The sequence below is a fragment of the Pseudogymnoascus verrucosus genome, assembly GCF_001662655.1.
Source record: "Pseudogymnoascus verrucosus strain UAMH 10579 unplaced genomic scaffold scaffold_6, whole genome shotgun sequence".
Taxonomy (NCBI): domain Eukaryota; kingdom Fungi; phylum Ascomycota; class Leotiomycetes; order Thelebolales; family Thelebolaceae; genus Pseudogymnoascus; species Pseudogymnoascus verrucosus.
In genome coordinates, this window is record NW_017263657.1 from 541,689 (window position 1) to 568,245 (window position 26,557).

Genomic DNA, 26,557 nt, shown 5'->3' on the forward strand with positions numbered 1-26,557 from the left:
AATTGGTAGCGGGCTCTTCGGGATGGGGTAAATAGCATTACGTCCCATGTTTCGCACAAGCAGCAGCTAATTTTTAGGTGCAGCGTATTTCTCTCGTTTTCAGGCACCTGGACATTTTTAGTTGATGCATATCCTTTATACGCTGCAAGCGCACTTGCTGCCAACAGTTTTGCTAGAAGCACCTTTGCGGCTATCTTTCCTTTATTTGGCATTCAAAGTGAGTAACTCTAGTTAGAGTAATGAACACATCCTTGGTAGAACGTTGTTAACCATACCCTTAGTGTACGAAAGGCTTGGTTTTGACTGGGCTACGGCGGTGCTAGCCTTCATTACTCTAGCGATGATTCCTTTCCCGTAAGATTTACCTTACTGCACAGAAACTTCTCGAGATGTTAATCTGAATTGTTTTTTACAGATTTATATTCTTTAAGTATGGGAAGAAGATCCGAGGCAAGAGTCGATTCGCCTCGACATTTGAAGGAGCAAAATGACGACATCCATCCATTCCTTGCAGAACCCTTATAGTCTATGTACAACACAAACATGAGTATAAATATATCTATATAACGTAATGTATGGGGAAGTCGGACATATGGGGTAGTCGAAAATGTTTATTCTACTCTAGTTGACTTAGTCCTACGTGCCACATACTCCTCCAATTCCAATTCTGAGTCGCTTGAATCATTCTCTACCTCTCCCTCTTCAACTTTCTATTCTACAATTGGTCGCTTGCGTGGCCTTCCACGTGGTCTTTTCTCAGTTGACTTCAACTCTGCCTCACGGACATTTTCAAGACTCCCTCGGTACTGACGGCAATGCTCTTGCACGGACTGATGATATTATTAATTCTAGAAGGGTGTTTTTGATTGCACAGGCTTACGGCTTGAAGTTATATGAGCTGGCACTATTTTGGCAGAGGGACGACCTAGAGTCCTCCATTGACCTGGAATCCCTTAGGGGCTACGTTAATGTGAGAGTCAAATTGGGTCTCTCTGTTGACCATTCGTTACGTTTTGTTGAGCTGTGTTTGTTTGTCCTTGGCCCGTCCGCTCGTTATATGAATACGTGGCCGGGTTGGCAATGTAGACATCGATACGCCCTCTTTAGGATCGATTATATCATTCTACTACCTGTTTTTCAATCTATTACACACCTCAACGACCATTTCAATGACTTAATATACGATTCCACATCCTACTTTCATTATATGCTAGGCTAGATGGCCCATCACAACAACGTGACCCCCGTCCTCGTAACGCCCGCCCCTACCGCCACCGTCCCAAAATAACTCCTCACTGTCACGCTTGCTGGCTGCGGTGTGCTCCTCGCAGCATACGTGTACACCCCCGGCCCCGCCCTCGTCATTAGCACCTCCGCTCCATTTCCAAAGCGACACTTCATGCTCGCGCTAGCGTCAACAAGCTCCGTACGCACCGTTACGGCAACGGTCCCGCTCTGCTTGCTTTGCCACGTGAATGTTTCGATCACGGGGTGGTCGATGGACGTCTTGTCCGCGGTGATGACAATGGTGTCATTTGCCACGCTGCCGGAGGGGACATGGGTGATGAGCAGGAGGAACTCGCGGACCTCGTTGGTGGTGCCGAGGTTGACGGGGAGGTTGAGAGTGGTGACCGTTGCGTCGGGAGAGGCGATCTCGATGTTAATGATCGAACCACCAATTTGAGACCATTTATATGCGAGGTCTGCAGTGGGGATATTTGGAGCGGTTTGTGCGCCGCTGAGAGTGACGCGTACACCGCCGCGGACTGTCTGGTCAGAACCTGCGTCGACGATGAGGGGGACGGGGGTTATAGTCGGAACTACTGTGGTTGTGGCTGTTACCACTTCAGTCCCGGTCTCCGTTGGCTCTGGAATTTCTGTGGTGGCGCTGACGGATGTGACGGGATCGGTACAAATAGAAATAGGGGTGGGAGGCGTCGCACCAGGCCAGGGAGTAAGTTGCCTGAATATTTTGCCGCTCGAATAGGGTCCGAATCCGTTGGCAAGCGGACCAATGCCCGAGAAGTCGAGCGGTGGGTTGACGGCCCCGGGTGTGATGACTTCGGGGAAAATCCATTCTGTAACTGGCTGAACGTACTGCCCAGAGAGAATTCCGTTTGTGGTGAGTTTCTGGCCTGACGCAAGCTTCACGCGGTAGTTTCGAGTGTAGTATCCAATATCCTGGCGGTCGGAGCGCCACTCCCACTTGGATCTGCCCCCGGCGACGTTTTCGGGAATCGCACTCCCAATGAGTCGATCGGATTCCACGCCTGTACATGGGTTAATGTCGATGGCATAGATGGATACTAGCGTGTTCGGATCCGTTGTATAGCCTACAAACTGTTGAGAGTTTAGATTGTATCCAAAGACAGGGTGAGGGATGCTCCTACTCTGGCTCTGGCAAATTCAACGTCAGGATTGTTATTAATGACGCCGATAAGTGCATCTTCAACCAAGATGAACCCTGGTGCTGTGCCGGCAGTCGTGTAGATTCCAACGTTCGCAGTGAGCGCGTAGCAGAGCAATTCTCCACCAAACTCAATATATGAGAATTCGACATAATCGCCCACTTTTAGTGGTGCCATTAGCATCGGATTCGGTACAAAGCTATACATATTAGCTTCCCGGTACCACAGTAGCTAACTGATAAACTTACTAGTTCTTTGGATTAGGCACAGCGGTTGGCCTGTTACTCTGCGGACAAAGAGGGTCATCGCCGGATCGAGGCACGCACATGGGAAAGCCACCAAAGCTCGTAATAGAGGGATTCTCATCGTCAGCTGTGAAGAATGGGACGGCCGTTGTTCCAGAGCTATATCTCGCCCGAGGATCGTTGATACGAATCGTTGGTCCGTGAAGGAGTTTGATGGCTCCATCGAAACTTAAGCTCTCTATAATTCCATTCGAGGCCTGTAGGCTGAGTTGGGACACAGCCATCTGGCCCGCAATGATTGTTTCGCCAACAACGTTCCCGGTAATCTATAAGACTTAGTATTCTTGTTTACAGAATGAGATATAATAATTTGGCTTACGGAAACTTCATTTGGGCCTGCTCGATCACCTGCTGCAAACTCTGCGAAGGGTACCTGTGCTGCGGGAAAATCGACAAGCAAGTTGTCGGGAATTCGAATGTTATATCCGCTAACGCTCACAGAGCCACCAGAGTTAACCTCTGTGCCTATGACATTTACACTTTGAAACTATGTCAGTGGACTTCTTGGGACGTAGCTAAAGTGGCTGCATACCTGCCCAGAATTCCTACCACCGTGAAGGGATACACTGCGGGCTGTCCTACCACCAATGTAGGGGCAAATGCTGCAACCAAGAGACAGAATGAGAGCAACATTCCGCGTCAAAGCAGAAAAGACTAAGACAGGACCTGCTAAAAGACAGTAGCAGTAGCTCTATAACTTTGTAGCCGCAGTCCTCGATTGGTATGGGCACGCGGAAGGAGGATCGTTGGGGAGAGAGTGTCAGATAGCTCCCGAGTGACTACCGATTGTGCCAACAGGCATGGCGCTTCCTAGGTTATATCATTGCAGCGTCGAATTTCAAACACCAAAGTCAAAAGCAAGGAGAGGCGCTCGCCACAGTCACGCCCATCTCTATCATTGACCAATTTTCTCTAAAACTAACGCGGCAGATGTGGAATACTCCGACCGCCAAGCTCGCCCTGTAGTCTCGACTGAGTGTAAGTAATCCTCCCGTACTATCGATTTCTCAATTCAGAAGAATATGTTCGTGTTTTGCAAAATACCAAGTAAGGCTACATTTCCATCTGTAGACCCAGGTAAACTCCCGCAGAAGATGGATCCTCGTCTAAACGACCCTACATGAGACGACAACAAAGCTGAATATGAGAAATGACGGCTTCGTGTATGTCCCGTCCCGTAGACAGTGGCGTTCATTACTGTATGTACACGCGTGACTCAACAAGAAGCTGAACGAAAGTAGTCGAGGGTGGCCTAGATTATTGACAGTAACGGAGGGTCGCATCGATTGGGCCTCTTGGCCTCGCCTTGTCTCATGTCGCCAATATTTATCGCGTGCGCTGTGTCCCTCAAGGCGCCAAGATGTCTTATGGGGACGCCAATGTGCTACTATAGGTCGTAGGGGCCAACGTGGGGAAAGGCATCATGCTCGGGAAGATGCGCGACAGTACATGGCGTAGCCACGTATCCCTCGTCTGATAGATTCCTCTCTATTCCAAGTTCCAATGGTCGATTCTCCGGGGGCGAACGACGTAATGTGGGACGATCTCGTGTTAGGCCCTGTATCCCTTCTATTCAAATGCCACTCCACAAGGGGATTGGGATTGGACTAAATCAGCGGTCAACCCGAACGACAGCACGGCTGGCAGCACGGCACGACACGGCTCCAAAACTCCACGTCTTGGCGCTTGTGGCACGACAGGGCTCCAAAACTCCACGTCTTGGCGCTTGTTGGCACGACACGGCTCCAAAACTCCACGTCTTGGCGCTTGTGGGCAAGCAGCCATTACGACCATTACGAAAAACGCCAAGCAGTTCGGGGTACAGTAACCTAGTCCTCTGATCGACGACGAGGCACTCTATTTTCGGCACTTGTACGCATCCTAGAAGAGTCGCTGCAAAGTTATATTGCACTGTTGCATGGCGGCGGCACTTTCCGCCTTCAGTTCGGTGTCAAATCGGCTCTTGACAGTCCATAGCCCAATCAAGAAGAGAAACGCTACTAAGACCGTGCCCACAGTGCCCATCCACGGTTCGTCCCCGCGAGCCTCAACATGGCTGGTTTTGGTCGTCGCCAAGTTCCCAGGGCGAGTGGCTGGACCAATTCTTCTCTCAGGGCGCCTTCGCATGCTGTGGTCTAGACCTGGCGCCTGCTCTTGCTTGGAGACGCCTTGTTACACAGCCGTGGCTTCTCTGATTTGACCTGATATGCGCCAAGCACGTCGGAATTTTCGTTTTTGTAGAAGCGAGTTTGGCCAACCCAGCGCCTCCAAAGTGGAAGTTAGCTGATGTGGCGCTAAGCCCTACCACATCCAGTGCTAGAGTGGCAGCTGTGCTGCAAGCTAGGCTGTCAATAGTTCAGCCGACTTTCCATGCTGTCCGTCTTTCACCGCTCTATTAACCTTACCATTGGGAGGAAGCCTCATGAGGTGCTCTTAGTAGAGTAGAGTGGAGTGTGTCATATAGCCTATCTGCATGAAGAGGATCAGCCATGCCGTGCTTCGCACGATTTCCGTGCGGGGGGGACGTGGGATAGCCCTAACTGGCCGCATGTGGCATATGCGCCTTAGATGCTGATGAGACTTGTTCTGTGCGCTTTGGCTTCGCGTCGCTCTCAGGACGGCTTCCAACAATAGGAATCACATCCAGGCCCAATGGACAGAGGGGGTCCCGATGATGACCTGAGAAATGACGCCCAAATCAGCCTCTTAAAACATCCGCTATAGGCTGTAGTCTGGACGAAAACTGACCGTCTCTCGCTTCATATTTCCTCTTCCTCGTCTTGCACCAAAGCAGTTCAATTCGCCCCATTCGGGGTCAGGCGGTCTAATCCCACCATGCCGACTGCGTCCAGATCTGACATGATACTCCATTCTGTTGGGACAGCGTGAGTTCGTTGCCTTTTGCCGAGCTGATGAGATAGAAGTCTGTTATTTCTTTCCACCTCCCTCGCAAGTTATGCCCCACTTTTGGCTATCTTTCCTGAAGCTTGATACTGTTAGACACTCCGATCGATATTTGCTCTACTATTCTGTTCGACCCACCACCCATAACAGATAATATGACGTGGATGCCACTACTCTACTCTGTCATGACCCTCTAATATCATGTTTGAAAGTATAAGTCTCGCCTCTCGTGTCATATTAAACAAAAACTTAATATACTGAGAACTCACCAATCGATTTCTTGGTGGTTAACATTCAACATTTTTGATCAAAATTACGGACTTTTGCGCCACTATATATAACATGGCGAGGCTCTCGTCGTGTATCATCTTGTGTCTTGCTCTATGCTCTCCTTCCCTGGCAGGAGATAGTGCTTGGCTGAGCCCCGTCTACAAAGAGATCTACGCGCGTCCTCTTCCCATTCCGCCGGACAAGGTCCCAAAACAGTAAGTTCACACCATCTGTGATCTGACTTTCGTTGTCAGTTGACGCGTTACAGTACGTGGACCAACTCCACCACCGGACAGATCATCAATTACTACGAGGTCGATATAAAGCCTTTTCAGCAACAAGTATACTCCAACCTTGGCAAAGCAAACTTGGTTGGCTACGATGGTATATCACCTGGGCCTACCTTCCGCATGGAGAGGGGGCAAGAGGCTGTGGTCAGGTTCATTAATCATGGAACTTTAAATAGTTCGGTCCATCTTCATGGATCATATAGTAAGTTGCTGAGACAGCATTGATATGTCATCATGCTGAATAATTATTTTAGGTCGAGCACCATTTGATGGATGGGCTGAGGATACAACCGCCCCGGGTCAGTACAAAGATTACTACTACCCAAATAATCAACGAGGTCGAACCCTCTGGTACCATGTAAGTAGACCATATCTGTCTCAATGTCACGCACTTATCCATACTCTAGGACCATGCTGTTCATCATACGGCTGAAAATGCCTACTTCGGCCAGGCTGGATTCTACATCCTCCATGATCCAGCAGAAGACCGTTTTGGCCTCCCAGCTGGCAAGTATGACGTCCCTCTCACAATCAGCTCCAAGCAATATAAATCCAACGGCGACCTCTTCTCACCCGCTTCCGAGCTCACGAGTCTCTGGGGCGACGTCATCCACATGAACGGCCAACCATGGCCTTACTTCAAAGTCGAGCCTCGGAAATACCGCTTCCGCCTCCTCGATTCAGCCATTAGCCGTTCATTCCAGCTATACTTTGAGAAAGACACGAAGACGGGCACAAAGCTCCCTTTTAAAGTCATTGCCTCTGACGCTGGCCTTCTCTCCGGCCCAGTTACCGCTACCTTGCTTGAGATCTCCATGGCCGAGCGCTACGAAATCATCTTCGACTTCTCTGCTTACGCAAATACTAACGTGACCATGCGTAATAACCGCGACGTGCAAGCTGACGAAGACTACAACTCCACTGACAAAGTCATGAAATTCATTGTCGGCGGCACCATAACTGACACTACGAACAACGGCGAAGTGCCCGCCGTCTTCGACCCCCTTGTCCTCCCTCCCCCAAAGACAAACGTCGACCGGACGTTCAAGTTCGGGCGCAATAACGGCGAGTGGAGAGTCAACGGCGTCTCTTTCTCCGATGTCAATAACCGGATCCTCGCGAAGCCGAAGCGTGGCTCCGTCGAGCTGTGGGAGCTGCAGAATGACTCGGGTGGTTGGTCGCATCCGGTGCACATCCACCTCGTCGACTTCCAGGTTGTGTCGCGCAAGGACGGTAAGAGGCCTGTGCTGCCCTACGAGGCCGCGGGGCTAAAGGACGTGGTGCTCCTCGGTACTAACGAGAAGGTGCGTGTGCTGGCGCGCTATGCGCCTTGGGATGGGGTGTACATGTTCCACTGCCACAATTTGATTCATGAGGACCATGATATGATGGCTGCGTTTAATGTCAGCGTGTTGCCAGACTTTGGCTACCCAGAGACGACTAAGTTTATTGACCCCATGGAGGAACGGTGGCGGAGCAAGGGGTGGGATGACGCGAAATTCACCGAACAGTATATCAAGGGGACGTTGCTGCCGCAATTTTCGGGGTTAGATGCGTATGATAAGGCGGAAGAGACAGAAGAGGCCCTAGAGGAGTATTGGGATAACGATGGGAATGATGATTGACTGTATTAATTCGATATGATTTATTCAACATTAGTGTGTTACGAGCCTTGTTTATTAATAATCGAGAAAAGAGATAGAGGTGGCAACGGTTCTGCTGCTAGGTACAAATGTATATGTTCTACCCCACCTATAGCTCACAAATAGCGAATTATCCCAATAATAGGGGCAAAAGCGCCCTTAATATGGTAGGTAAGCTAAGACAGCTAAACAGTGTTGATATGAAAATGACACAAAATTGACGCTAAACTAACATAAGAATGTTGCTTTCCTTACTCACCCCGCTCACCCTTCTCAACCCTCGCCTCGCCTCGCCTTTCAGGCGGCAAGGGACTGCGATTCCGCGCTATGCCTATTGGCACGATTGAGGCTATCATCCAGCTATTAAAATAATATCAAAAAAATCAAAAACATACAACAGTGGGTATTCGCTGGTGGTCACCCACCCAACTACTAATCCACCGATCTCAAGCTTGTGTATGGCAGAGCGGACGGGATGCCCAATTCTCTTGAGTCTATGGTCGTATGTGACAGATACTGGTGTGCAGGAGTATATATTTCGGTGTAGACGACTAATAAAGAAGGACACTGCTATGCATAGAATTACTGTGGTGGGAATACAGGCTGATAGCAAGTAGTAAATCAAAAGGAAGGGTTAGTAGCCATCAATAATAAAAGCCGCGCAATTCGTCTATACAAGTGGGTTCTGCGCAAAATGACTGAAGTTCCGAGACCGTCTCCAATAACCTAATTATCATTTGCAGGCTGCATCAACAGCCTGGCTTCGCAAACGCACCCTCAAACCCCACAGTCACCCAGCCCCCTACCCCCCATTTCAGTCACTCTACCTTCCCCTCCCAGCCGTCATCCCCAAGACCCCCCACCCCCCAAAAAGAGCCCATTCGCAGCTCTAAACCACACAGTCCCAATGACACCTTCTCCCCAGCACACCTATCCATCCACCAGTCCCACAAACCCTACACACCCCAGCACCGTGTCCACGGAGCCCAGCTTCCCATCATCGTGATTGCTCTATAGGCAGCCTCGCAAGACGGCCTGCTTAGTTTCTTCCCGCCGCATGCGAACTTAACGGCCTTCGTAACCGCAAACTCTTGGACGACCCATATACGGTTCCAACACGCATGATCAAAGATATCCGATATCTCATCCGCTGGGAAAAGTACTGAGCCATCATGGCGCTGACGGAATTTGTAGAAAAAGCTGTAGATAGAGCTAAGGCGCTAAAGACTTATCAGCTAGTATGCACCTCGACTAGTCGCATTACCACTAGTGGGGGCGAGCCATGTGTGAACAGGCCCCTTAGCTGTCATGAGCTCAAGGTTTATCAGTGGTCATAATTGATATTATTTCGCCTGGATCGTAGCCCCAAGCTCGCTCGAGATCTTTAAGTCTCCACATAGCGCCCCATCCGGTAGTCTTGTCGATGATCTTAAAGAGTCTGGCCACAGCGAGATGCTCGCTTCGATGACTAAGAAGCTTGCCCGCGATGTATAAAGGCTGAATTGCATTGATGAGGTTGGCACTATGTGGGTTAGTCAATGAAATTCCACAGACCCTTCTGGCGTGCCAAACAGCCGACCATTGTGGCATCGACGACCGTGGTAGTCTGTCCGCAGGTCTGATCTCCAGCATTATGATACAGGCAGTGTGGTACAATTGATTGCTCGAGATTGCAGCCCAATGAGCAAACAAAATTTCTGGGAAGATCTGGCCACTGCCAGTTCCTGTTGTCTTGATCGGTAGTATTGCCGGGGGACGTTGTTCATTCCAATATTGTAGCTCGTCCCATAACCGATTCCACTGCTCAATAGATGGCCGAGAGTCGTATTCATCCAATTCGCCTAACTCCAGGTACCTTGTTCGCCTGCACGCTAGATCACAAGTCTTAGCGCACAAGTACACAGCCCAATTTGCGTGCATATCAGGAACCAGACGGCTTTTCTGGAAGAACGCGTCTTTGATTAACTCCTCTTCCCTCTCTTTTGAGCCTGGACTCTCAGACATTATAGGGGTCCATTTATCAATATGAAGCACGGTACTCTCCGCCCCGTCGGAAACAATTGCTCCACACAACTCCATGCGAGCATAACACCAGAAAACGGCCTGTAAAAGACCTCCGGAAAACCCGTTAATATTAAAATAATCAAATAGAGCAGCACAGCCCTCAATATGACGTCTCCAATCCCTCGGGCTCACAGACATCAACTCAAGGCAGGCGAGAATGCAGACTGTGACAAGCACATTCGGATCTTTGGCTTGCAGAGACGGGGCCAAGAGTCTGATGGACTCTTGGTAGAGTTCAAGACTATCATGGGACTTTTCAAGGCCAGTTTTTCTTTCAGTTTGTCGAGCTGAAAATGCTAGAATTGCGTAAAATAACGCTGGCGAGCCATGCGCTACAATTGGGACCTGGACGCCGAAATGTCGTGCCTCGTCGAACTTGTCGAGGTACGGGGCGCATTCGGAAATCCAATTCTTTAGATAGTTGATTAATCTGGCCTTTGGAATTGATACTCTTGTAAAATCCAAGCTTTGCGTTGACAGTTCTGGAGCAGGTACATTGACGGGCTCGGAGTGTGCGGGCGAATTGTACCTGCTGGGAGCGAGACTGGCAACACCAGTGAAAACAACGGCTCGTAGTTCTTCTTGTAGATCGAGGAAGCGGGGGTTTGCAGCATACTCATCAACGCTCGACAGCTTACCTGGCGAAAAAAAGGCATCTTCCTCGATCAAGGGAGTTGCACCTTCATAGAGCGGCGCTATTGGGGCTCTTTCGTCATCGGCTGAGCGAAACATTGGGGCGGCCGAATCATTCATCTCAAGCATACCTCTAGGGCGATGTTTGAACTTCGTCACATTTATAGCCCGACGTGCAAACTGTGGAGTCCGGTAACATGTTCAAGGTCTGTGCATAGTGTGAACGGGTTGAGGAGAAAATATGGTCCAGACCGACATAACTAGCTTTGTGAAGGCATCAGCCACAAATCGAGGTTTTTCCGTTCCGTTGAGCTTTTCCGCTTTGGTGAGCTGGGGACAAGACTTCAAGTCGACATATCATATGGTTGTACGTTACCGTCAATGCCTCGAGAGTAGGAGATAAAAGTGGGAGCCAATTTCAACCACGACATATCACGGAAACAATTAAGGAAGAAATAGAACTAGTGTCTTTAGGGCTTAAAGCTAGACATAGCAAAATCTATAAAACAGGCGTATTTCTAGGCAATTTAATTTGATGGATAACTTGAAACGAAATACTATGGTAAGAGGATTCTGCAGAAAACTGTACAAGTACTAGTAGTAGATCATTCTGTATAAAGCGACTAATTATAATACTCGGCAATATGCATACATTTCCTCCTTCAGACCATCACCCCTGCCTTACCTCCGCCTTGTATCTATTCCATGTACTAGAACAGTACAGGATCGGCTTTAGCTCGGTTCCTTAAAAGTTCGATTATTATATCTTCTCAATGTAAGTCTCTTTTGCCATACTTTTGGTCTCATTACCACCGATGTTTCGCTCCAAGAATGACGTCAAGCCAACATCTTTTTGCGCCTCCCGTAGTAGCTCGGCATCTCGTTCACCAGTGTGACTCTTGAACACTCTGTCCATTTCCTCCAAAGTCGCATTCTTTGTCTCCGGAAGGAAGAAGTATACCCAGATGATACCGACGAAAAGGAAGGCAGCGAAAAATATGTAGGTCCCCCATGCCCATGCCTCGAGCATGGGAGGCACGAAAAAGGCAATCGCGAAATTGTTGATCCAGTTGCTGGAAGCTCCGATGGACGCTCCTTTTGCACGGATGGAGAGTGGGAAAATCTCAGACACGAGTGTCCACGAAACTGGACCCCATGTGGCACCGAAGCCAGCAATGTAAACCCATATGAACGCTACAGCCTTTCTTAGACAATTTCATGTAACAGATATGGGACGGAATCCTTACCAACGGCAATCCATCCAGCGGTAGCATGGGACGGCCAGTCATGGCGGAATTTCGCGACGATAATACCAACTGACACCATGCTCACAAACATGACCACTGAGCCGACCAGAAGCATGGGCTTTCGACCAACCTTATCAATGATCAACTGCAAAGGTCAGTATATCTTCTCACTTTAGCGAGTATTCAACAACTTACCATAGCAGGTATAGTGCTGACTATGAAGACGACGCCAGTGACACCAGTTGCCAATAGAGCGATTGTGCCACCAGTCAACCCAAGGCTGACAAACACATTTGAAGCGTAATAAATGACTAGATTCAGGTTAACACCCTGTGCTTTCCTAAATGGACTGAACAGACTTACTGGCGTCGATACCACTCCACTGCTGGAAGAACATGACCAACCACGCTGTACAAACCCTCTTGAAGTTGTCCATAGTCCTGAAACAGTTGGCGTATTGTGCAACTTGATTCATAAAGATGCTTCTATGTTCTTTCTCGGCCAGCTTTGGGAATGCCTTGGCAAAAGCTCTCTCTTCGAACACTGCTTCGGCCTTAATCTCCAAATATTCCACCTGGACCAACTCGTGGTCAATCGGCAACTTCGCCAACCACGCCAGCGTCGATTTTGCCTCATCATCTCTTCCAACTTTAACAAGCCATCTTGGTGAGAATGGCATCCACCAGATTCCGATCGCGAGAAATACGGCAGGGATTCCTTGAATGATGGAGGGCAGGCGCCATGCCAAATCTGATTGCGTCTCGCCAGTACCGCCAATATAGTTGCTACCATAACCGACCCAAAAGGAGAGCATAATGCCGAGGATGGTCGCAAATTGGTAGAAGGACACGAGAAGGCCTCGCATTTCGGGCGCGGCGAGTTCAGCATTGTATAGGGGTCCTACACCACTGAAAAGGCCGACGCCAACACCCGTGAAAAATCGCCCGGCATAGAGAAGAGATGGATTGCCAACTTGGGCTCCAACGTAGAGGTAACTGCCCAATATGACCCAACAGCATGCGAAGAACATGGTGTACTTCCGAGAAAATATTTCACCTAAGATTCCAGCGGAAAGAGATCCCAGAATACCGCCTAGCTGGAGCACAGAGGTGAGCCACCCCGTCGCAGAGGACGATTGAATAACTGACGGGAAACTGTGGGTGAAACGGGTCATGACCAGGGATTGTCCCAGAACCCCCTGCTGGTAGCCATATTCCAGGCCGCCGAATCTTCACATTCACATATGTCAGCAGGGAAGCTTGGTGGTGTAGGAGAAGCTTACGAGGCAAAGAAGGCGATAACGAGAACCTTTGGGTTGTGCCTCAAAGACTGCCACATTGTCTTTTTTGCGAGCTGGACTCGTTGCCGAGGGTGCACTATCGGCCCCGGGGCGGTGGTTTCAACATCTGAGGACATGCGGTCGGCCATGTTTAAGGTTTGTTACTCCGAGGGTAACGCTGAAGTAAAGGCTATCAAGAATGGGTGAGACATATAATAGAGGAGGAGACATATATATATGCTCTCTCAAACACAGCCAAACATGCAGCACCGAACCCGACATCCCCTACCCCACGTCTCAAAATGATGCGGAGAAATCAACATGCGGGGAACACTAGACTGAAATTAATCTTCTGTAGGCTCTGCCCCTTTATTTGGGCAGACAAAGATTTGTTAGCTAGTGAGCTAGCAACAACATCGGACGTATTTGGAAACCAGAGCCTATGAGCTTGTTGTCGAACCCTCGACCTTGGCAATATCCACTCATGTGCTGTGTACCTTGCAGAGACATAATTTATGGCATAAAGCTCTGATGCTTGAGGTGCATAGCCTACAAAACACGGCTGAGGAGCTTTTGAGAGCTAACTTACAATAGCGATGCGACAATGGCAAGGAGCGGCTATAAGTACCATATTAGGAAACAATAGGCACCAGCGGCCGTCCATCGGTCGGAACCGGGCGATGTTAGGCCTAGAGGAACTAATCTCAAAGGGGCTCAAATGCGGTTGTGTAAAACACGAACAACCAAAACGCCCAATTAACTATAAGCCTTTCCTAGTGTTCCCCGCACACGATGTCATCCCATTTCGGTTCGAAAAGGACCCACAACTAGTTGGAGAAGAAAAAAGAAAGTAAAATTCTGAGGCGATTCCCCAGATGTTTGGCGTCCTAGACTCAGCGGTACGAAAAGCGATATGTCGAGACACACTTACATACGCACCCCACACGACTCGAGTTACACAGAAAGAAAGTTGGTTAGTCAGTACCTAGTGAAGTAGTCAAATCGAAATCTGCTGTCCTCGTATCGTCTAGCCTACCGACGTATCAGGCGCATGCCCGCTAGACGACTGTGCTGTTCCCCACCCCCCCAACTTTGACGAGTCGAGAATGCCCTATCTGTGCATGTAGGCTCCCTCGATAGGCTCGGCAAACTCTTTTCGACAAAAATCTTTCGACTAACGCGCTCTCGCACGCTTTTGGGTCGCCAAAGCCACGCAAGACTTTACATCGTAGGCGTATCTTCTCTCGTTGCGCGGGAGATCGTAATGTCTGCTAGACGAGTGACGCCAGCGGGAAAACAGCGCGTCCGGACTGGCTGCTTGACCTGTCGTAGACGCAGAAGAAAATGTAAGTCATCGTCACGGGCCACTCTGCAACATCTAGTAATGCTGGCTTGTTCGCTGAGGATAAGCTCTATTCAAATGGGAAAGACTCAGTTCGCTGACAGAGGGGCCCGCAAGGCGACGAGCAAAAACCTCGCTGCGAGAATTGTGAAGCTAAGGGCTTTTCCTGCAGATATAATGCCGACCTGTCGTTTGTATCGGTCTCTAACCCTAGACCACAACAGTCTAATGGGTCATTGAATGCCACTGTTCAAGCGTACAGCACTATCACGGTAAGCGTGTCTGATATGTTCATGTCTGATCATGCAGTAGTCTTTGTAAGCCTGCTTATTCTGTGCCTCGCAATAGTTTGTTGTTGATGATGATCCACCCCTGGCATCAACGCCTCCGGAGAGGGATGAGGGTATCCTGTGTCAGCATCCACCAGCACGAGAAGTTGAGAATGATACTGCCACGGCATTAGACGTGTGTATCGCTCAAGAGTCTATTGTTGGACCAGCTCCTCAGCAAGGCAACAACTCAGGAACAACCAGCATTGCTCCAATCGATGTCACATCATACCCTGTTAGATGCCCCCTAGTTCACAGTGATTCTCTTGAACAATCGATGCCGCTCAATACAATAAATCGCCTCATTAATGACAGCCGAAGAGCTCCAACGTGCCGCACTCTCAACAACTCTCACAATAGGACCTACTCAGACTCCACGTTTAGCCGCCGCCTAGTCGACAGACAAGGACTGACTAATGGCGATCAAGAAACTGGATTGTTACGCCATTTTCGTTACAATTTAGCCCCTTGGATAGACGTTGGTGACCCAGAGTGTTTCTTTGGAATCAAGGTCATGCTTCTCGCAACGGCAAACAGGTCACTTCTCGCGGCCCTCCTTGCACTTGCCGCTCGTCACAGATCACTCATCTATCCCCAGCAGAATAGTGATGACCTCGAGAGTAGCCTGAAGTTTCGAGAGGAGGCCGAGCGTGGTCTTGTATTCGAAGATGATCATGTAAGCCGTATTATAAAAGTACTTTTGATATTAGAAGTCTTGTTTTGTTCAAGCCCACTACAGTGGAGGACCCCGCAATTTCACCAGATGGGTATTCGGGAGGGCGTCACGTCTCTTGCAGCTCTAAGAGGAGAACTTAGTGAGCCGTTGTTTTGGCTCCAGTTCAAAATCGGTATTTATGCACCCCCCACTGGTCAATAGAGACTGACAATTGACCCGAAGATCTCGCTGCATCTATTGTAAGTGCACAGCCACCGCTCATGCCTTTACATTCATATCTTCTGAATGACGGCTCGACGGGGAGGTCGTTCCGAACACTTTCGCAACGGCAATCCGCAAAAGAGATTTACCAACACTCTTTGTTTCTATTGGCCAATTGTCTATCCTTAATTTTTGGTGATCAAGAACCGTCCTCATCAAGGCTCTACCATGCACAATTGGCAAATCCTCACTCATTACGAAATTCCAATTTTCCATCTAGATGGGCCTCTTTGTGGAGTGATTGCCAGAAATGGTACAATAACCGTCCTGCGGAAGTGCAGCAGATCTTGGAAATCCGAGGTGTTGAGGCAGATCAAATTGGCACTCACAATCCCCCTTCGTTCCCAATCCTCATATACACCACACCTCTAGCTCTCGCATCGAACGCAGCCTATCACATTACGTCGCTATTAATGCTCGCTCATAAACCACGGCTCTTGAAGCGTTTGGCTGGTCCCGGGTGCTTCACGTCCCACATTTGGCATGCGCAGTCTATTGCCGGGATTGCTACAAGCAACGACTCTTTAGAACAATGGGACCCGATTCTGGTCGCCGGGCTTCTTTTGATGGCTAAAGAAATGACCCATGAATCGCAGCAGTTGGTTTTGTTAGACCAGCTTGGAAGAGTCACCTCGATGATTGGGATAAAGCTGGATCGTGAGATCGAGGCCCTCAAATCCGGATGGAACATCTCACGGTACGATCAAGACACACGGTATCGTCAAGAAACAGTCATTTGATACAAGGACTTTATTAGTTATGTATTGCCGTTTAGCCCCTACAGTGGCACTGTCTCCAACATCACTCGTACGCAAATGGAATACTCTGCATCGCGCCCCTTCTTTGCACACAGATAGCAGCTGCGGCATTCGCCTCCTGAACTGCTTTCTCGATCTCGACATCGAACTTATCAAGAGTAGCTCCTGTTGCGACGAACTTTGAAAACGTTGTAGCAAAGTAGCCCACAAACGTGTCTCCGGCCGCCGTTGTATCTACCACTTTGTCAATGGCGACACCGCGAACGAAGCCCTGCTTGCCATTGCTTGTAGAGAAAAAAACACCCTTTGCGCCAAGTGTTATCAAGACTATTTTGATTTTGGCAATTGTATGGAAGTACGGGGCAATTTCTTCCGGCTTCAAGTCTGCCTCAGTTTGGACAGAAACCGGGAATTTCGGAATTGATCCAGTCATTTGTACAGCTTCGGTTTCGTTCATGATGAGGACGGATGTGTCCACAAGTGCCGTGAGCGGTACACCTTCTGGAAATACGGGCGCAGGGTTGAAGATAACGTGAGCATCGCTTGCAGGTCCATTGAAATGTTGCAGAAGAGCCAGCACCGTCAATCTCGGAATCTCGCCTTGCATTACCACGACCCCAACGGGTTGGCTTTGACTCTTGGTTATTGCGAGGATCTTGTCAACATCATTCATACCGGAATGATTCGCCCCCGGAACGACTAAAATCCTATTTTCTCCACCTGCCCCATTCTCAACGATGATTGTGGCTGAACCAGTCTGACTCTCCTTCGTCTCCTCGATGCCTCTCGTGCTAACACCTGAGTCCTCTAGCATCGGCCTCAGAAGAGTCAAATAATAGGGGTCGTTAGGGCCGACGGCTCCAATCATGCTCACAATTACATCCTGATGCGCTTTTGAGACGAACGAAGCTCGACCGCAGGCAACAGCTTGATTTGCACCTTTCCCTCCTGCAGTAACCAAGAGAGAAGTGGCTGTCAGTGTCTCTCCTGGTTCAGGGCAACGTGGTGTAAAGGTGACGAAGTCGATGTTAAGGGACCCAACAACGCATATATGAGGAATAGTTGACATGTTGGTTAAGTCAAGTCGACACGATTCGCTCTCAAATGCGAACCTGGCAATAAACAAAATTGATTAAGATATGTGATGAAAGAAGTGCTTGGATGATTGCTGAACAGCGTTGGCACAGCTTCAGTGCCTGATCCTGGAAGAACAATGTACAGCCGCGGAATAGGCTTTGCTATTAAAGATTCAATTTAGTTTCTTGAAATCCCAGCTGTAACTCGAATTTTCAAATTTAATGCAAATTTTTGCAACAATATTTCGGCTAGAACCTGGACTATGTACTCTCAATCTGATTCCATTTATATGATCTGAGTGGTTAGATTTCGTTCAGATAAGCTACTAGTCTTGGCAAGTCCCATCGATTTTGGTCGATGCTTCAGCTGAAGACATTCGCTACGTGCTGTGGACCTTGCCTCTACGATGCCAGTTTGCGACCCCTGATCTAGGACGGATATGAACTTGGGGACCATGGATCGGCACTTAAAGTGATCTAGCAGGGCTATAGGCTGGCTTTATCAAGGTTGATGCCAATTAGTGACTTAAGTGTGCTGCCGAATACGGCAACCGTAGCCTACGGGATTTAGCCAGACTTCTCAACTAAATGTCGCCTCCAAACTCGGAAACTGCGCAGTCCCCCAGCCATATCAGTCCTATGCTTCAGCTTCCCCCTGAAATTATCAAGATAATCGTTAATCAGGTTCCTAATAGCACTATAAAAAATCTGCGCCTCACCTGCCGTTTTTACTTAGAAATAGTAGCTCTATAGCTTAATCGCGTTTTCATCTCTACGAACTTACGTAATGTAGAAGTATTTACTACTATTACTAACTATAAGGTCTTTTGTGCTAAAATCACTAAGATTATCTAGGATAACGCGCTCCTATATGTCTAGCCTATTGGGCCACTTGCTATGTTAGGCCACTTGCTATGTAAGTACGTTATTAAAAGTTTAGAGAATGTATAGACTTAACAACTATAGGTTTTAGGAAAGGCAGATCTAGCAATGCAAACTCTAGAGCATATAAAGCAATTGAAAGATACTATGGGTATCATACCACTCTAAAATAAGATGGGGATAATTAATTAGGTCGAACATTTAAAAATTCAAGCGGGATAATAGGATTAAATATTAGTGGTTACTCTAAGCTATCTAGATTTCTATATAGGGTTGTTCGTCTATCTCAAACGCTATACCATCGTCTAAATCAGCGTCTTCAATAAGATAATGAGTTCGAGCTAGCCCATTCCTAATATCCATTCGACCCCAACCATTATACCAGGGATTGAGTTTTAGGAAACCTTCTTTGCAGTATGGGTGTGCGTCCAAGATGATTTTCAGCCAAACAGCTGTGACAGTTTCCCCGCGAGTAGGACATGGAATATCCATGAGACTCGTTAATACCTCTTCATCAACTACAATACATATCCTTGTGCTGAGATACCAATATGACTCCATAATAAGCTGTTGCTTCAGCGTCTCATCCTCCTGAAGATGAGCTCTTTCCAAAATCTCGGGATCTTGGTAAATGCTTCCGTCATACTCCGCTTCTGGATTTGTTGAATAATCGAGCTCGTTTTCGATGAGCCATTTCTTGAAGTGCTTCTTGACATCCGTAATCGGCAGTCCATCATAGAGCTTCTTATCATCCATAACCAAGTTCAGAAAGTTCTCATAGATTTTCCCCTTATAATCCTCATGAACCGATTCGTCTTCCGTTATTTCGGACCGAAGCCACTCCCTTAATCTGTCCATCGCAATCGGCCACTTAGCATCCGACTCTGGTGTGTAGACTGTCCGATAAATGGCAAACCCCCACTTCGATTTCGCTGAATTCCAATAACACATAGGTAAGGGTGACGCTTCGTCTTGACTCCCTTGAGAAGTCGAGAGAGACATGGATGAGATATGGTGTACTTTTGTGTTCCTTGTGATCGATTTAACATGTCTCAAGAAAGGGTTATAACAAGTGCTTAAATGGTGGCGTCTGGACAGAAAGTGATTCCATGTGGCGAACACAATAGCTTCCACGTTTTGAACACGATGGCATTCTTTGAATATAGACCGATGGAGAAGCGAAGAAATTTGCAGAGGTCGCATTTAGCGGAGAATCAAAATAGATTTTTTGTAGGTAAAGGAACAACACCGGAAAAGCAAAGGTTGGAGGAAAAGGACCCATACGGTCTAGATATATTGTTCAGTGTGGTTGATCCTCTTTTTACACAACTGAATAGATTAGCGCTAGTTGGTACATACCTCACTAGGTACAAGAGAGGCTTGCCACAGTACAGCGCCAAAGGTATGTGTACGGGCCCGTGCGTAACCCTTGTACTAAATGAATCCTGCTTTACGCGTAGACCTCGTGGAAATGCAGGGCATAATGAGATCAAGATTATCTAGTAGAAGGAATTACTATGCCTGTGAGAAGTTGTTCCTTCCCCAATTGGTATATGGCTTCAATCTACCCTATAAAGACTAGAAACTGCAGCTTCGCTCCGAACAAAAAACACCAACTTCAACCCCAGCTCCTCAACATAAACCTCACTCCCCCATACACCGTAGACTAAACCAACCTAATAAACCCCCTCATTCCCATCACACTCCCCCTCCCCCCTCCCCCTCCTAATAATGGCGCACATCTCCTCCCCCTTCGGCGCCGTCGTCAAATTCTCACACCCTCCCTCTGTAACCAGCAGATCATCCTCGATCCTCACTCCACCGACCTTATAATACCGTTCTATCACCCCGAAGTCAAGAAACTTCGCGTGCTTGGGGTCTGCGCCGAATACTGACACGGCATACCGCGAGATGTATATCCCAGGCTCGACGGTGACCACCATCCCCGCTTCGAGCTTGCGGCGGTGCGTGTACGGCGGTGGTGGCGGAGGGGGGACGGAAAGAGAGGCGGTGCAGGGGGTGGTGGCTACGAGGAGGGGGTGGGCGCCATCGACGTCGTGGGTTTCCAGGCCGAGGTGGTGGCCCAGCTACTGCAGTTAGCATCCTATCTCACATCCCACCCTAAGGGACAACTTACTCCATGCGGGAAGAACAAGCGACCAGTCCCTGCTTCCCGGATCTCCTCGTACGTCCCATTCTTCAAAATCCCCAGGCGCAACAGTCCGCGAATCCCGCTCTCCATCGCCAGATCATGGAGGTCGCGGAAGATGACACCCGGTTCCAGCGCCTCAATACAGCGCGTCTGCATCTCCGTGACAATCTCGTAGATAGCCGCTGCCTCGGGGCTGAACGTCCCGCTAATGGGAAAGGTGCGCGTGATATCCGCGGCGTAGCATTCCCACTCACAACTCGCGTCGAGGCATACGAGTTCCCGGCCCGCGAGGTCCTCGTTATTGGCCTCGTAATGGAGAGTACTTGCGTTCTCGCCCGAACCGACGATAGGGGCGTACGCTTGCTTCTTAGCGTGCTTCGCGATGCAGGTTTGAAGGAAGACGGCCTCGAGGTGCGTCTCGTTGGTTGCGGAGTGCAGGCTAGCGAGGACGTGGCGGTGGGCGGAGGAGGAGATGGCGTTTGCGCGGCGGAGGAGGGAGATCTCGTAGGCGGATTTGATGACGCGGGCTTCGTCCATGGCGGGCTGGAGGGCGGTGGCGTCGAGGTTGGTGGTTATGGATGCGAGGCTGGGAGGGGCGTGGGTGGGGTGCAGGAGGAAGATCTTCTGGTGCGAGTTGCTGGCGGCCCATTTGAAGATGTGGTTGCGCAGCTCGCATGTGTAGCTCACCTGGTCTACTTCATACTTGTCTAGACACTCCTGGATGCTTGGTGTTGGGCCTAGCCATATGATTTTGGAGGGCTCGGGGGCGGGGATGTAGAGGGTTAGCTTGGTGGTCTCGATGTCGTAGGTTAGGGAGCAGTCGGGGAAGTCGACGCCGCTGAGGTAGTAGAAGTAGCGGCGTTGCCGGAAGGGGAGCTCGCGGTCGGAGTCCTCGGCGGAGGCGGATTGGGTCCCGAGGAGGTAGATGAGGCCCTTTTGCACGCCGAGGTGCTTTGCTACCTTGAGAGCATGTTCTTTGGCTGTGTCCTGTTAGCACCTGATGGGCACGTGAGGGAGGCGCATTCGCATGGAGAGGCTACGCACCAGTGTATTTCACGAACTGCCCAGGGGCGTCTAGGGAGATGTGACTGGTATTTCGTTAGTATACGTATTATTTCTGATGGTCACGATGGTGCTGTGGTCTTGATGGGTCTTACATGGAGTCGAGCTCGGCCAAATCAAAGCTATTAGCACGCAGCTGAAACGGCAGCGACTTAACGGCCATAGTGCTCCCTCTGTCAGTGATCTGCTAACAAGTGTTGGCTACAGTACTATGGATATTGTTGAGAGAGAAACTGTTCGTAGAGTCGTCGATGAACGTCGTCAACCTTCGGAATGCGGTGGTTGTACTCGTACAACTGGGCGGATGCGATAGCAATTCCGGCCGCGCAACTAGGGCCGCCACCAGACACTGACCAGACTCTCAGCCTCGTGCAGCACAGTAGATGGGATAGCGAAGCAAGCCAAGAAACATAAGCTAATTCATAATTTGTCTAACAAGTATACATCTTCTCTTTCCCTTCCTCTCCCTCTCTATGTCTCGGCCATTCTCACCCATCATCGCCGCCGCCCATATCGAAAACACATCAATTGGCATTAATTAGCACATTAACGGATGTTCCACCGTCGGACCCTGGGGTGGATGCTGCAGCTCGGGTGCACCCGCCGTTGCTAGGTAACGCGCCGGCGCTCATCCGGTTTATTATGACGCGTTGTTCCTTCCCCGGCCGAATCACAGCCTGTCCCTCGCTATTTCGAAGTTCGACATCCCAGAGCTTCATTCTGATCCCAGTCCTTCGGTGCATACTCTATTCTGTGCTATAGAAGGAATACTGTACTCGGCACTTTACAGTGTTTTCGGTTCACCATCGCTCATTGTGGTGACTACCGCTTCTGCTGTGTCATGGACGGCTCGGCTGTTGTTGTTGTTGTTGTCTCACTGCGGGATGTAAACAAAGCGAACACGCAATGCACCTGCACAATACGCGCGGATCCTCTCATCATCCCACTCCCACTCCCATCTTTTCCCCTCACCTTGTGACTCGTGACGATGCATTGCATATAGGCGACCTTTCCGGGTGACCGCTTTCACTACTCGACATCTCGAAGACGCCAATGGAACGTGGCAAAATCCAATGCGACTCCGCCAGAATGGTGCATTTCTGCGGACGACGCACAGTGTGGTTGCACTGCGAGTCATCCATTCGCTGGCACAGTGGAGAAGCCAGTTCACAGTGCCGCCTATGAGACGGGCTGGGGAGGTGTTAATGCTTCGTATTGGGCGGTGAGGGAGGAGTTGAGGGTCTGTCTTTGTTTTGTTTTGATCGCGACGAGAGACGCAAGCAAGGAGCCAGAGAGAGAGAGAGAGAGAGCGAGAGACTGTAAGAAGGGGGAGGGAGGAATGGGGACTACTCGAGTATAACAACGCGAAGAATAATCTCATAAACAATAAGGACCTAGAACCAAGAACCAAGAACCCTCAATGTGAATCTGTTTCGAGGACTTTGAGAATAAGCGCCGAACTATTATAGTAGAAAGACCCTTTTTAATTCTACTTTCCACCTACCTCAATCCCTTATCCAATTGCATAATCGCCCTGCAGCTCAAACACCACCATCCCTCCCTTTTCCCCCCACGTTCAACCGACGAGACGGGCCGCTCCCATACAAAGTACTCGACTGCGCTATGGTCCACACCCCAAATTCCTCGCCTAAACCTCCAATTTCGGTTTGTAAACAGATTGGAGCAAGACTTTTTCTACAACCTCCCCCCTCTCAAACCCTCGAATACCTGTCCTCTATGACTTCGATAAATCAATTGCTCGAGGCTTAGAACTGCGAGCTGTACAGGGCCATATTTTATTTACATAGATTCTCTTGCCTTGTGCTCCTTTTGCAGCGTTTATTTGATTCGAGCGGTTAGCCTTTCGACATGGTTTGTTGACAATCGAAATATGGCAACCTAGCAACTGGAACGCTGACGAACCCCCGATCCAGCAGTTGTAACGATTTTTCACGACGTATATAACGACTTTGAGATACCCCGCGCAGCGCAAAAAAGAAACTTGGTTATTGACGAAGATTCTCCCCACGGTCTGGTCCTACCCGAAGTCCTCGCTGCTGGACACAGTCCTCTGTTCCTTCTGGAACACACCACGTACGACAGGCGATGAACCCACCGCCTCCTCCCCCCCATGGGGAGGCCCCCAAATCATCGGGGCTTCCTCCGGGGAAATACGACATCTTTATCATTCCACCGCACTCCTCAGGCTCGGGCTTCCTGTACCTGCCGTCGCTAAAACCCAACGTCAACAGCTTCGCCGCGGGCTTTGCTTCAGCTCTCATACTCGTCGCAGTAGTATCGGCGTTGATGCCAACACTTCAATTATGGTGGTACAGCGTCAAGAACACAGGCGGGAACGGGATGTTCATGGTGTCGATCGGACTGGCTATAGGGGCATGGGCATTGGGTCGCATGCAATCTGATGGAAGGACTGGGGGAAATGGAGGAAACAACGGCGGTGGTGGTGGAGGTGGTGGAGGGGGGGGCGGTGGCGGCGGCGGCGGCGGCGATGCACCCCCTGGAGGTCCTCCACCCCACCAAGGTCACCAGAATAGTCACCAGAATGGCTACGCACAAGGAGGACCTCCTCCGCAACCTAGCGGCCATGCGCCACCGCCAAATCCTGGGCCTCAGCCGGGCTACAACCCAGGACCACAACATAACCAACCACCACCGAAGTCAAGCTGGCAGCGATCGAATGCGCCACCCGGCGGTACGAATGCGAATACTGGTGGCTATGCGAACACAGGACCGAACACAGGGGGCTATACAAACACAGGACCGAATACAGGGGGCTATCCAAAAACTGGACCGAGTACAGGAGGATATCAAAATCCAAACTCAGGGGCGAACACAAATTCTAATGCGAATTCAAATGCAAACGCAAATGCAAATGCAAATGCAAAATCCGGGTGGGAAAAGGCGCGCGAGGAAACTCGCAAGCGAGAAGAGGAGCGCAAGGTCGCCGAGGCCCTGCGCCAGAAGAAAGAGGAGGATGAGAAGCGGTTGAAGGAGGCGCGGGAGAAGGAGGCCCGAGAGAGGGAAGCAAGGGAACGTATCGCGAGGGAGGCTCGGGCACAGCGGGAAGCTAGGGAGAAGAGGGAGAAGGACGAGAAAGCAAAGAAGGCAGAGGCTGAGATGGTTGCTCAGAGAGCTGCCGAGAGGGTTGTTGCTGAGCGATTAGCTGCTGAGCGGGTTGCTGCTGAGAAGGCTGCTGCTGAGAAGGCTGCTGCTGAGAAGGCTGCTGCTGAGAAATTGGCTGCTGAGAAGGCAAAGCCGAGGGGGAGCACATATGCATACTCTGCTGTAGGTGAGAAAACCAACCCCTGGCCAAGAGGACAACCTCCTTCCCCAGCGTCTGCATCTCCACGACCAACCCCACCACAAGCATCTCCGACCAAGCGTCCACCGGTCGCAACAGCGCGCACATATCTAGGCACCGAGAACGACTACTCCTACCGCCCCTACGACAAGCCCGCACACAAAAAAGCCACATCCTCCGTCTACTCGGCCTCCTCCTACGCCGCCTCCCAGTCCACCGCGCGCACAACACCCCCGCCCTCAATGCGTGGCGCATACTCCACCAAAGACCCCGATAAAATCGTCCTTAAGGCCGTCTACGCCTTCAACAACGCCTTCATGAAAACCCCCACCTCCATGCTCGTCTCGGGCACCGGCTCCGTAACCGACGGTCTAATCCTGCGCATCACCACCGAGGGTCTCTTCATTGATGATGACGTCCGCGGCGTCCCCCAGCGTGAGTGGGACGTCAAGGCCTGGACTATGAAACTCGTAGAGGTATGGTGTCCCGCGTTCAGTTCCCCCGCGCCGGCCGCCACTGCCGCCTCCTCCAACCCAGCGCGCAAGCTCTGGGGTAATTCGTCTAGCAAGCCCAAGGACAATGCGGTTACGAACGAGGCGGCCGATGCGCTGCTCCTCGAACTGCTGGCGTCGTGCAAGGCACAGTGCCGTCTGGGGCTGCTGGGTGATGGGGGCGGTGGGTCGTCGCCGAAAAAGTCGTCGCCGCTTGCGGAGAGAGAGTCTAATGCTTCTTCGTCGCAGACTGGACAGTTTAAGGGGGGGAGGTTGCATGTGTTGAGGGCGAGTATTAGGGATCAGGAGGGGAGGAAGTATGTTTTTGTTATTGGGGAGGAGGAGAGCTGGAAGGTGGCGGTGGGGTTGCAGAGGTTGAGGAAGGGGACGCAGGTTAGGCAGCTCGGGGTGAGTGGGATGAGTGCGGGGGATGCGAAGGTGACGCTGGATAATTTGGGATGGGGGTGAGGAGGCGAGGAGGATAGGGGGGGTGTGGGGAGTTTTGTAGATAGGTGGACGACTTGTGGAAGTACAGTACGCAGAGCGGTTACGCTATCTTTGGCATATTGATACATCAGCGTGGTGGGGTTGGGTTCATAGCGAGGGAGTTTTGGGGGTCAAAGTTTGATGTTTCAGTGCTGGTAAAGCTTGTTGGTTGGTGTATACGGAGGGTTGCCATAAGTAAATGTGAGAAAAATACAGATTGGACAAAGATTGCAATGGTGGAATCTTGACATAGGAGCATGATTTGAGACCTGTAAATCTATAAGAATAACGGTGTTCTTTGTGTCAAGGTATCATATGGGCACATCAGAGTCTGGGGCTAAAAGATTGAATGGATCCGGGAAGGAGTTATGAGAGGGACGGGGCGTTAGCAGGAAGGAGCTATGGATGCATGCATTGGTGCTTGGTGGTGGCAGGAGCATTCCTTAGGTCGCTCCTGCCACTTTTTTCTTTGCTGGTCGCTCCTGCCGATTTAGCAATACATACTATCCAGCAACGAGACAGATCTGAGAAAGAGCTATTGGTGGAATATCACCTTGTTGTGGTAGGTCGACGGCCTGTTCTTATAAGGTGGTGTTCAAATATAGAATATCTTTCTGCAAAAAAATCTACCGTGGTTCTATCTCTAGATAATAGCCCGAGGATAAACGGGCCTCGTG

The 26,557-nt window shown here is 50.0% G+C and overlaps 9 protein-coding genes across 9 annotated transcripts; 3 read left to right on the plus strand and 6 right to left on the minus strand.

Annotated features, from left to right (window-relative positions):
• Nucleotides 1-1,099: 1,099 nt before the first annotated feature.
• Nucleotides 1,100-3,424, minus strand: VE01_02171 (uncharacterized protein). The gene is made up of 5 exons (XM_018271682.2): nt 3,246-3,424; nt 3,033-3,192; nt 2,657-2,979; nt 2,391-2,607; nt 1,100-2,340 (listed from the first exon to the last, which is right to left on the minus strand). Exons 1-5 carry the CDS (start codon nt 3,344-3,346, stop codon nt 1,228-1,230), a joined length of 1,914 nt encoding a protein of 637 aa, XP_018133549.1. The 5' UTR covers nt 3,347-3,424; the 3' UTR covers nt 1,100-1,227.
• Nucleotides 3,425-3,993: 569 nt separating this feature from the next.
• VE01_02172 (uncharacterized protein) lies at nt 3,994-7,925 on the plus strand. The gene is made up of 4 exons (XM_018271683.2): nt 3,994-6,102; nt 6,156-6,379; nt 6,432-6,535; nt 6,585-7,925. Exons 1-4 carry the CDS (start codon nt 5,960-5,962, stop codon nt 7,800-7,802), a joined length of 1,689 nt encoding a protein of 562 aa, XP_018133548.1. The 5' UTR covers nt 3,994-5,959; the 3' UTR covers nt 7,803-7,925.
• A 781-nt stretch (nt 7,926-8,706) lies between these two features.
• On the minus strand, nt 8,707-10,737 carry VE01_02173 (uncharacterized protein). Its single transcript, XM_059463417.1, has one exon. It carries the CDS (start codon nt 10,644-10,646, stop codon nt 9,135-9,137), a length of 1,512 nt encoding a protein of 503 aa, XP_059319978.1. The 5' UTR covers nt 10,647-10,737; the 3' UTR covers nt 8,707-9,134.
• A 374-nt stretch (nt 10,738-11,111) lies between these two features.
• On the minus strand, nt 11,112-13,861 carry VE01_02174 (uncharacterized protein). The gene is made up of 5 exons (XM_018271685.2): nt 13,047-13,861; nt 12,128-12,993; nt 11,960-12,075; nt 11,765-11,909; nt 11,112-11,711 (listed from the first exon to the last, which is right to left on the minus strand). Exons 1-5 carry the CDS (start codon nt 13,190-13,192, stop codon nt 11,278-11,280), a joined length of 1,707 nt encoding a protein of 568 aa, XP_018133554.1. The 5' UTR covers nt 13,193-13,861; the 3' UTR covers nt 11,112-11,277.
• Nucleotides 13,862-14,108: 247 nt separating this feature from the next.
• On the plus strand, nt 14,109-17,798 carry VE01_02175 (uncharacterized protein). The gene is made up of 5 exons (XM_059463418.1): nt 14,109-14,389; nt 14,503-14,657; nt 14,734-15,562; nt 15,613-17,164; nt 17,221-17,798. Exons 1-4 carry the CDS (start codon nt 14,308-14,310, stop codon nt 16,389-16,391), a joined length of 1,845 nt encoding a protein of 614 aa, XP_059319979.1. The 5' UTR covers nt 14,109-14,307; the 3' UTR covers nt 16,392-17,164; nt 17,221-17,798.
• On the minus strand, nt 16,453-17,734 carry VE01_02176 (uncharacterized protein; the record flags this gene model as incomplete). Its single annotated transcript, XM_018271687.2, has 1 exon — nt 16,453-17,734. The coding sequence occupies exon 1, from the start codon at nt 17,476-17,478 to the stop codon at nt 16,453-16,455; it is 1,026 nt and encodes a 341-aa protein (XP_018133552.1). The 5' UTR covers nt 17,479-17,734.
• An 807-nt stretch (nt 17,799-18,605) lies between the features above and the next one.
• On the minus strand, nt 18,606-19,669 carry VE01_02177 (uncharacterized protein). The gene has a single exon (XM_018271688.2). It carries the CDS (start codon nt 19,568-19,570, stop codon nt 18,623-18,625), a length of 948 nt encoding a protein of 315 aa, XP_018133551.2. The 5' UTR covers nt 19,571-19,669; the 3' UTR covers nt 18,606-18,622.
• A 374-nt stretch (nt 19,670-20,043) lies between these two features.
• VE01_02178 (uncharacterized protein) lies at nt 20,044-22,034 on the minus strand (the record flags this gene model as incomplete). Its single annotated transcript, XM_018271689.2, has 4 exons — nt 21,677-22,034; nt 21,564-21,607; nt 20,505-21,499; nt 20,044-20,454 (listed from the first exon to the last, which is right to left on the minus strand). The coding sequence occupies exons 1-4, from the start codon at nt 21,742-21,744 to the stop codon at nt 20,044-20,046; spliced, it is 1,518 nt and encodes a 505-aa protein (XP_018133556.1). The 5' UTR covers nt 21,745-22,034.
• A 1,151-nt stretch (nt 22,035-23,185) lies between these two features.
• VE01_02179 (uncharacterized protein) lies at nt 23,186-26,317 on the plus strand. The gene is made up of 3 exons (XM_059463419.1): nt 23,186-23,453; nt 23,516-25,379; nt 25,644-26,317. Exons 2-3 carry the CDS (start codon nt 23,688-23,690, stop codon nt 25,860-25,862), a joined length of 1,911 nt encoding a protein of 636 aa, XP_059319980.1. The 5' UTR covers nt 23,186-23,453; nt 23,516-23,687; the 3' UTR covers nt 25,863-26,317.
• Nucleotides 26,318-26,557: the final 240 nt, after the last annotated feature.